Below are 10151 nucleotides of genomic sequence, written 5' to 3'. Positions count from 1 at the left end.
AAAAAAATCGAATTTCATCCTACAACTTCGGTAGTTGTTCGGGGTACAGTTAAGGTTTTAACGAAGCTCGAGCGAATACATAATTAGCGAAAAAAAGTTGAAATAAAGTGATTAAACAAAAATTATTACAAATATCATAAATAACAGTTCACAAATGCATATATAGAAATATTTTTTGCAGGGGGGAAATGGTCTTCACAATTTAAAATCGATCGAACACAGTGATATGCTCATATAAACGCGCGCCATCTATCGTAGGATAAATGTACTATGCCAGAAACCTTCGCGGGAGTGTATTAAAAAACTTTCCAAAGTTTCATGGCAATCGGATAAACGGTGTGGTAATGCGTGGAGGACATACAGACAGACACACAGACAGACATACATTTATTTTTATATATATAGATTGCATTCAAGGCTTCAATATTTAATTTTGACCACGGAATTCACGAGTGAAAATATTCTTTCTATGAAAGTTGTAATTCTGATAAAGGACTAATTTTATCAAATTTTTCAAATCTAGGAATTATAGATCTTTTCGTCCATTTCATTAAGCATTTTGATTCATTTGTCAGCTACATTGATTTTTTTTTTTCATTTTTCAATTTCTTCAAGGGTTCAATAGGCGTTAATAAAGACAATAAAGAATTAATGGAACTGTCGAATTTTTCTGTTCCTCTTCCTATATGTTCCTTAACTTCATTAAACTATTCTGTGAACTATAATTTGTGCCGCATCTTCCTTAGTAGAATCCGTTCAAATGTATGACTTTTATCAACCTGAATAAGTATCTCCTAACAAATTACAATATACAAGACTTCTAATTTTCAAAAAACAGGGCTATATAATCGAACCCCCAATAACACCCACTTCTAAACGGCTATTGTTTCAGGATCGTTGAACAAAAATGTATAGTACAGTAAGACTCCGCTTAACACGGTGGGGATGCGTTTCTAGACAACAAAGCGCTAAGCTAAACAGCGTTAAACGAGGTCATTTTAACATAGAGTAAATAGGGATAGGGACCAAAATTCTACAAATTTTACTATAATTTAAGTTGTTTTTATATTAATTTGTATAATAATATATGTTAAATAACACATAAACATATGCACACACAGAAATGTAAAGTTTATTTTTTGTCCTGACTTTTCTGAAATTCTTGTTCTTTTGCAATAAAGTCGTGAAGTTTCATCCGTCGCTTTCTTCTTTCCTTAAGCAAATGTCGGTAGCAGAAGAAGTTTCATTTCCTAGTCCTGCTGTACCGATTAGATTGAGTTTAATCAACCTAACGATACAGCGATAGGCTCTTCTGGTTGAGAATGCTTGGATACCTTCAGTGATAACTTCTTCCACACTTAGTTCATGCAATTATCAGTTAATTTTTGCCAAGCGAAGTCGATATTTCCTATGGCATCCATGATGATATATTTTTTCCAAAATTGCACAAACAGATTTAAAGAAAGTACCCCTTTTCGCCATTTTTTAATCATTGGTTTGTGTTCACAAATAATCGTATTGTACACGAATCAATGAAATGCCGCGATAGTTTAAATCAGCGTAACTTTTGAACTTTTTTTTAGGCTTCGAGCAGATGGCCTTATATCGAATCAGCGTTAAGCGGGGTCTTAACTAAAGAACCTGAAAGCAACGACCATTCCCAACAACAGCCATTTTTCTGTTTCTGCAGTGGCCATTGTTCAGAGGAATGGGTATATATATATATATATATATATATAGATGTACTGATATTTCTACAATGATATTTATAAGAAACATGTAATTCACTGTGCTGTCTGTTTAAGAAAGGTCTTGGAAGAATAGAGAGAGTAAGAAATTTTGTCTGTTGTTTGCAGAATTGTCCACTTAAATCAAGATAAAAAATACATTAGTAGTCTCATTGCTATGCCATGACTTGATGTTTTGTCTGCTAAGTATAGGTTTTCATTAAATCCTGGTAAGATTAGTTTAACTACATACACAATATACAATAATCATCAGATACAATGAAAACTTGATTATCTGAACTTGATGAGACCAAGGTTCTTTCAGATAAACTGTGAGGTTCCAAAATCAAGTTGAAATCAAAATTAAAAATAACCACTTAATAAAACCAATAACCGGTATTAAATAATCGTAAAATGAACTGCAAACGTTTTCAGTTCCTTCCCTAGGACCTTTCTCAGCAGCGATTCGTCTTTAGAATAAATATGAACGAAGACCAGTAAATAGCGATATTCGAAAAATTATTCTTCCGAACNCCGATTGCCAACGACTGACGCTTTCTGCAGGCGGGAAAAAATTCAGGGCTGTGCATGACTGTCCCCTCCACAACTCCACCGAAGGAGGCCTCTCTCGCATCATTGGTTTACGCGGAAAAAAATAAGGTCCGATACTTTTTGAACAGACCTTGTATTTCAAGAAGTTTCCTGCACTCATGAAAACATGATACCATATTTTCATGAATTGTCTGGCATGTTGGTCTGACCAGGGAGACCATGAAATCAGATATTACCTTATGGTAAAAACTGGCATGCCAATTTAAGTGAGGTCATATATCCCTTTCCAGAGGGTGTGTGAAATTCTTATAGGCCAGTTTTTACTCTAAAACCGTGAAATTAAGCATTCCATCAAAAACTATGATTATATGTTTAATTTTTGCATTTTGTCTTCTTTCTAATGACACAGGATAACTTCAAATACATTCTTCTCCAAGAGCATATTTGAACAATTATGCTACTATAAAATTTTGTAAAAACAACCTCTAGTAATACAGGAACAACTATAATAGTCACAGAAACTGTAGTAGTATCTGGATGAACTAAATAGCACACTTTCCTTTCATATAGGTTTTTGGTCTTTTAAAATATAACTGCTGAAGTTATTTAAGGTATGCTACTCATTTCATTCAAAAATCAAATACTGTGATGAATGTCTTTACAAGTTAGCTTTTTCAAAAAATTCTTCTTCATTGTCTCCTTTATAAATAAACTAAATTTGAAAATAATGGATAAAGGGTTTTCAATCAGAAATATCACATATATGAACTTTATGATCATTCTATACATTAAATTTATACTAAACAAACATATAATTTCTTTTTAGGATAAAGGACATATTAATAATTAGCAAATGATATTTAAAGATGAAACTGATGATAATACAATGAACATTATTACAGCACTATTATTTGAATAGAATTTATAAATGACTAAATTAAAAATTCTGTTGAAATTAATGACATATAAACTCAAAATTATTACATTTGGATAAATGATTGAATTTCTAGTAAAAAAATTTAATTTAACTAGTTTTATTACAATAAATATTTACTTTGAGATCAGGAACATCAAACTTGTAGTTGACAGATAAGTTGTTATGCTTGCTAGTTAAATTATTTAATGTTTCAAATGTTTGCTGACAACTTTTTTCGCCAGGTGCAGAGATCAACCAAAATTCTGTCATTTCTTCTAATTTCTCTGAATAAATTCTACATGTAAAATAGATACTTTAACATAAAAATTAGGACATAACAAAATACAATAAAAATCTTTTTATGGAACATACTGAGTCTATACTTCCATAAGCAAAAATAACTTATTAGTTCTTTGATAATGAAACAATATTCTGAAAATGTTACTTATAAATTCAGTTTTACTTATGGAAATATAATGTTAATACTGGAATAAAGAATGAAAATATAATGTTTTTCATATTTATTTTCAATCATTGATAATGTGAGTAATTGAAATAATCAATTAATTAGATTATAAAAATCTGATTGATAATCAGCTGATACCAAATTTGCTTACTACTCTACCCTTAACCTCATTCTCTAAATCTCATAAATACATTCTCTAAGCAGGATTTTTCATAAGTTATGTACCATAGGAGACAGAGCAGAGAAGCATCAGGGGCAAGTGCATCATTTTGAATCTGCAATACAGTCAAATGGAAATTAATTCCACAATATTCATGTGTATGATCAAATCACTTTCAACTAATGTAGGCCCAGCTGCATAATTCTGTAATTTACAACTAGGTATGTTATGAAGATTGAACTTGTTTTATTTAATATATGAAACATTACTGGTTTTTATTATTATTGTGTTTAATTTTACTTAAATAAAACTAAAATTAACATTAAAAAAACTGGTAATGTTTCATGTTCTTGCTATCATCAGCATATCAGATATAAAAAAAAAATTTTCAAATCTCACAAAATGTCAGAGAACTATGTAGCCTGGCCTACATTAGTTGGAAGCAATTCAATCACACATGAATTTTGTTCAGTTAAATTAATTACACAAAATCATACATGTAATTAAATTGCATTTGACAGTATTGTGGTACTGAAATGATGCATTATATAATCAATACACTACACACTTGGCCGATGCTTTGCCACACAATCTTGTTTGGCATGTGACTTATGAAAAACACTGTACTATCACTTGTTCTCAAATATGAACATATCTTATTTTTGGAATGCTGAATAAAGAAAACTTTTTCTCTGCTTTTTTTTATTATAGTATAAACAAACATTTGTGTAATTTTTTTATTACTAATAATTAAAAGCATTTATTAAGTGTTTTATAAGATACTTTAATCATATACTAATTAAATAATAAATTAATTTAGAAAAATCTACAAAAAATGTTCTCAATTGTAAGTTGATTATGACAATTGAAAACTTTGGGGCAAAAACATATTAATTCATTTTTTAAGTTTCTGAAAAAAAGAAAAAATACACCATAAAGTTCTGAATTTGCTCTTTATTTTAGAGTAGGTCACAGTGATTGATGATATGAAAAATTTAGAGGCCAGTCTATGAGAAATTGCAGGTCATGAGTCTGTAAATTATATCTACCTTGTGTGTGTAGAAATTCAACAATGTTCAACAAAGAAACTGAAACTGACCTTGGGGAAAGAACAAAGTTCTTGTCCCAAGGTCTTCAATTAAATCAAAATAATTTCATATCTTTCTAACTTCTTACTGAACTACAAAATATGTTTTATTGTATACACTCATGTCCAAAAGTTAAGCAACAAAGTGAAAAAAGCAGATAAAAAGAAAAATATTTATTCCAAATCAGTGATTTTCACAGAGAATGGGGCATAACAAAAGACACTAGTATAGAGAAATGCAAAGAAAATGATCAATAAATAAATAATAGAGGTATAGGATTTTGGGCCATGAAACAGTTCATTAGTAGAAGTCTATCAATATGGAATGTTGATAGACCTATGGAACCTTTGCTAGAAATAAAAAGCCCTACAATATCCATTCATGCCAAGAATACGATCATCTATGGAGTTTGTGGTATCTGTGCCCATTCACAGAGCAGACATGTTCTTAGTTTGTAAAGGTCCTAGGGAGGATCATGAAGAGAAGTAAATGTCCCCAATGCATTTCTGATATATGCTTGATGGTATTCAAGTTGAGTGATCTTGCTGGCCATTCCGTATGAAAGAATGTTTCCAAGTCTAAGTACTGGCAGACAATGCAAGCCCTGTGAACTCACATGTTATTGTCCATTAAATGGCATAAGGGCCCATGGCTGCAAGAAATGGGAAAACATTGTGCAAGGATGTCATCTCTATACCCCACTGTATAGAAACCAAGGAAAGATGTGGAGATCGGTGTGGCCACTGACAGCAATCTCTGCCAAAACATTAAACATATGACTCTGCATGTGTGCATTTTGTGGATACCACTGGCATGACAGTAAGTTCCAGGCATTTTCCAGACAAATAACTGCTGGGAATCAGCTTTCAGACCAAATTGTAACTCATCCATGAAGAGCACAACACCCCATTGTTGTGGAGACCAGTTGAAGTGATGTTGCGCCCAGTTTAACCAGCCTGTCTCAGGTCAGTCCATAAGTTTGTGCACATTTTTTATGACCTTGAAAAAAATCTTTTTCTTCTTCTTAGAAACACAAATCTAATATGATACTTTTTACACTGAAGTGTGAAATTAGATCTCATTCATATGATACTGTTCAGAATTGGGAACATTTCAATTGTTTATTTTTGTTAAAATGGAAGTAACTGATGAATATAAAAGACATGTTTTATACTTTTTATTTTTAAGTCATGAGAATGCTATAAATGCATCCAAAAAATAAATACTTTACACAATCAAACTAACTAGTGTAAGGACTGTGCATAAGCAATTTGAAAGATTTAGAAATAATGATTTTAGTGTTGAGAACAAGGCTCATAAAGGAAGACCAGCTGACTTTGATGATGATACTCTCTCTGCACTAGTTGAAGCAGAACCATCTTTAACAAACAGTTGATGACATTGCAGAATGTTCAAATTCATCCCATGGAACTGTTCATAGACACCTATAACAGATTGGAAAAGTTTCAAAGCTAGGAAAATGGATATCACACGAACTGTCAATAGCTAATCGACAACATTTGCACGTCTCTTTTATCCCACATTGCTTTAGAACCTTTTCTTCATCAGCTGGTTAGTAAAGACAAAAAATGGATCCTCAATAATAATGAAAAAGACAATGGACATAATTCATTTTAAACTATTAGAACCAAATCAAACAATTACAGCTCAAATGTATTGTGAGCAATTAGAGCATTTATATGAAAGATTGAAAAAAAATCAATCATCATTAGTTAACAGAAAGCAAGTTCACTTGCAACATGACAATGCCAGCCCACATGCTGCAAAGTTCACTGTACAAAAACACAAAAGCTATAAGTGGAAAATTTTACCTCATTCTCCATACTCGTCAAATATTGCTCCCAGTGAATATCATCTTTTTTTTTAGTTTGCAGAACTTTTTAAAAGGAAAAACTTTTAAGGATGATGTAGCACTAATTTGTAAATGATTACAAAATTCCTCACTGAGGAGGTAATGATTCATAATAAGTTACAATATCAGGCTACAGAAGAAGATTTAGTAATTTAACCTTTAATTTCTTAAGTTACATGGGCAATGATGCGATATTACTGGTTTAACACAGAATCAACATGTGTGTACACACAACAAGGTTTGAACTGAAAAGTGAGGTTTTTGAGTTGGGTTGCCAGGTCTGTTAAGGTCTTGGAGTTCCACCTGGTGGTGACTTTTGAATTTATGACTGAAAGTGTTGCCACAGACGAGAATAATGTCAAAAATGCTATTTCTGAATATTTTGATTCAAAACCAAAATCATTTTATGAAGACAGGGTTAAAAAGCTACCATCAAGATGGCAAGACATTGTACAAAATAATGGTGAATACAATATAGATTGAAATAAAATTTAAATTTATTTCAATTAAATTTTAATTAAAATTTTTTTGTTGTTTTTTTGTAGATAAAAATATGCATAAACTTATGGACTTATCTGATATTTTAAAAATATAATTGAGGAAAAATAGCCTGCTGTAATCCGATAGTTGTTTGGCTAATTATAAATATGTCAAGTTTCAAGACGTTAATGCATCTTATATTCCTTAAAATGCAGTATATTCTATGAATTTAAAATGTACCTAATGTTTTTTTCTTATAAGTAATTTTATAATTTAATTTTGAGCTAAATTATTACATAAATAGAACTTGATAATACTGTATATTACATTTCTATTGATTATAGTGTTTAAATAATTATATATTGATAAACAATTGAATCATACAAACTTATCAAATTGATATAAAATAAAATCAATATAATTCATCTGATATCAGTTTAAATGTTACTAATTTAATTTTGATGAATTTTAACATGTATGAAATCATAAAATATAATGAACTTTCTAACCACACCAGGTTGTATATACTCAAAATACACAACAACCGACAAATAATCAATAAGAATCCAGTTATAATGGAAGATATAAAAATAAGCCTGAAGAAGAGCCCAGGAGAGGCATCGAAAATGTTCGCTGATTTTTTGAAGAAGTTCACGCCAGTTATTGGTTATTTGTAGGTTGTTGTGTATTTTTCATAAAATTTAATAAAAATATACCTGTTTTAAAATTCTTAAAATGTATTATACATTTATTAGAGAAATTTCAATTAATATCAAAAATAAAATGATTCAGAAGACACATTACAAACGATAAAATTATTTAAACTTACTTATAAAAATGAGTTTCATAATATTGATTTTAGTTAAGATTTTAATAAAGATCAAAATGTGAAGTAGTATAAGAATTTTTAAACTTATACGTTCAAATTTGATTAAATCAAATCATCAGTTAAATAGATTAGATAAACATATTATTATTATTCTCTTTAAAACTTACATTTAAATTAACATTAAAAAAAATAGTTAATTTGAATTTTTAACTATAAATTTAGATAATTCAAAGCTAGTATAGCTCATACTACTGAAAGAAAAAGTAACTATATTCAACTGATTTATAGAATATATTTTGGGATTTCTTAAAAAGCACACAATCTGTAAACCTCTGAGATGGGGGTAAAATTTATTGTCACGTGTTTCACAATTTTAGTGACAGCATAGTTGCTTAGCTATGACTATATGATGTCTAATTGTAGAATATAACACAAGTTTATCTTAAAAAATTGATATGATTAAAGAAATAAAAAAGAAAGTAAAGAGGAACTACAATATCACTAGAGAAAAGAGCAATTAAAAACTTGTAGAAAACTAGTTTAATTCTTAAGAATGATGAACACATTGATTTTCCCTATTGTTAAAGTCAAGGAGATTTATGTATTTTCTCAGCATAAGGTTGCTGTTGAGAACAAATTACACAGGAACACTTTTAGTGGAAAAAGGCCGGTTTATTGATAGGAAAGGATATGCATTTCGGGCTTAATGCCCCTCTTCAGTCCTATTATACAGATTTATCAGCAAAATTATTACAGATTTACTGATTGTATTAAAATATTTAGGATATGTGTACAAAGGTTTATACAAAAAACATAATTACCTGAGATTATAGTGACAGTTAGAACAACACGACTCGTGAGAAGAAATAGGTGAAAAAAGGGGAGGAAAGTGGAGCTAAAATTCTTTTAGTTTCATCCTTATACACATTAAAACAGTATAACATGTGCTAGAATAAAAAGGGGGTAAATTTAAATAAAAAATTAAGTACATAATTAACAGGCAGAATTTTTATAAAATTAATAAAGGCAATTAATAAAAGCAATCCAGAAGAAAAGGCTTAGCCTGTGGCAGAACTCAAAACCAAAATTCCTATGAGCCAGTCATATGACTTCACCAATTATGCTATCTATATCTTCCAAATAGGAAAACAACAATTTATTCTGCTTCTGTTATTTTTCCTTTCTACAAAATTCTGCAAATTTTTAAATTTCTTTCTTCCAGAAATTCTGGTGTAAATTACATATGACCTATCAGGATCAGTGCCATCTAAAACTAAACTGTGGAAACTCATTTAATAAGGTTAAAAACACAGAAATCCTATAAAACAATGGCAAAACAATTTCCATGAGGCACAGTTCCTTTGACTTTTTTGTTCCTATCAATATGCTCTACAGCTCTGTTAAAATCTGAATGGTAAGATTTACCCTCCAAATGAAGAGGTGGTGCCTCCCAAACCATAGACCCCTGTACTAACAATAAAGTCAAAGGAATCATACCCCTACTCCCGACCCTTCAAGAGATATAAGACCCTGAAATAATAAATTCCTATTACAAATATACTGAATTATTTATATTGTTATATTGACCAAATAATAATTGATTGGCCAAATGAATAATAAAAATTTATATTGTTAATTTAAATAAGAATTAAAATTGTTAATTTGAATGTTTTAAATATGACACACGATAGGGGCGCCTCTAGTGTCCGTTATCAAAAGGTTGCGGGACAGACGGACAGACGGATATCCGTTGAATGGGTTATATATGTTACCGCTAAAGCTCGGAAACTCGTTAATCTGCAGATTAACTAGCGTGATCCGTTAAAGTTGCTAAAATTGTTCTATTTCTCAAATTACCTAGGTAATGTGCAGATTATCTAGGTAATCTGCAAATTACCTACTAGGCACTCGGTAAAGTGAAAATAAGATCTTTGCCGAAACAACAGCAACGTTTCTGTACGCTTAAATTAACATAATGTTCTTTATTTAATTTTCAATATCTAAAGAATCAAGTTAATACAATCAAACAATCAACAAATTAGTTGATCTCATTATCTATA

General features: G+C 30.3%; 1 protein-coding gene across 1 annotated transcript in view; it reads right to left on the bottom strand.

The window, feature by feature from the left end:
* The window catches only part of LOC111627433 (V-type proton ATPase subunit C-like), a 55196-nt gene that overhangs the window by 35956 nt on the left and 9089 nt on the right, over window positions 1–10151 (bottom strand). The window contains exon 2 of the mRNA XM_023371001.1: window positions 3334–3490. Within this exon, the coding sequence (XP_023226769.1) occupies window positions 3334–3465 (132 nt within the window). The 5' untranslated portion in view covers window positions 3466–3490. The remainder of the gene's footprint in view (window positions 1–3333; window positions 3491–10151) is intronic.

The sequence above is a fragment of the Centruroides sculpturatus genome, unplaced genomic scaffold, assembly GCF_000671375.1.
Source record: "Centruroides sculpturatus isolate CEXI.00-Female unplaced genomic scaffold, Cexi_2.0 scaffold281, whole genome shotgun sequence".
Classification (NCBI taxonomy): Eukaryota; Metazoa; Arthropoda; class Arachnida; order Scorpiones; family Buthidae; genus Centruroides; species Centruroides sculpturatus.
The sequence above is the reverse complement of the archived record's forward strand: the minus strand, read 5'-3'. Positions and strand labels throughout refer to the sequence as shown.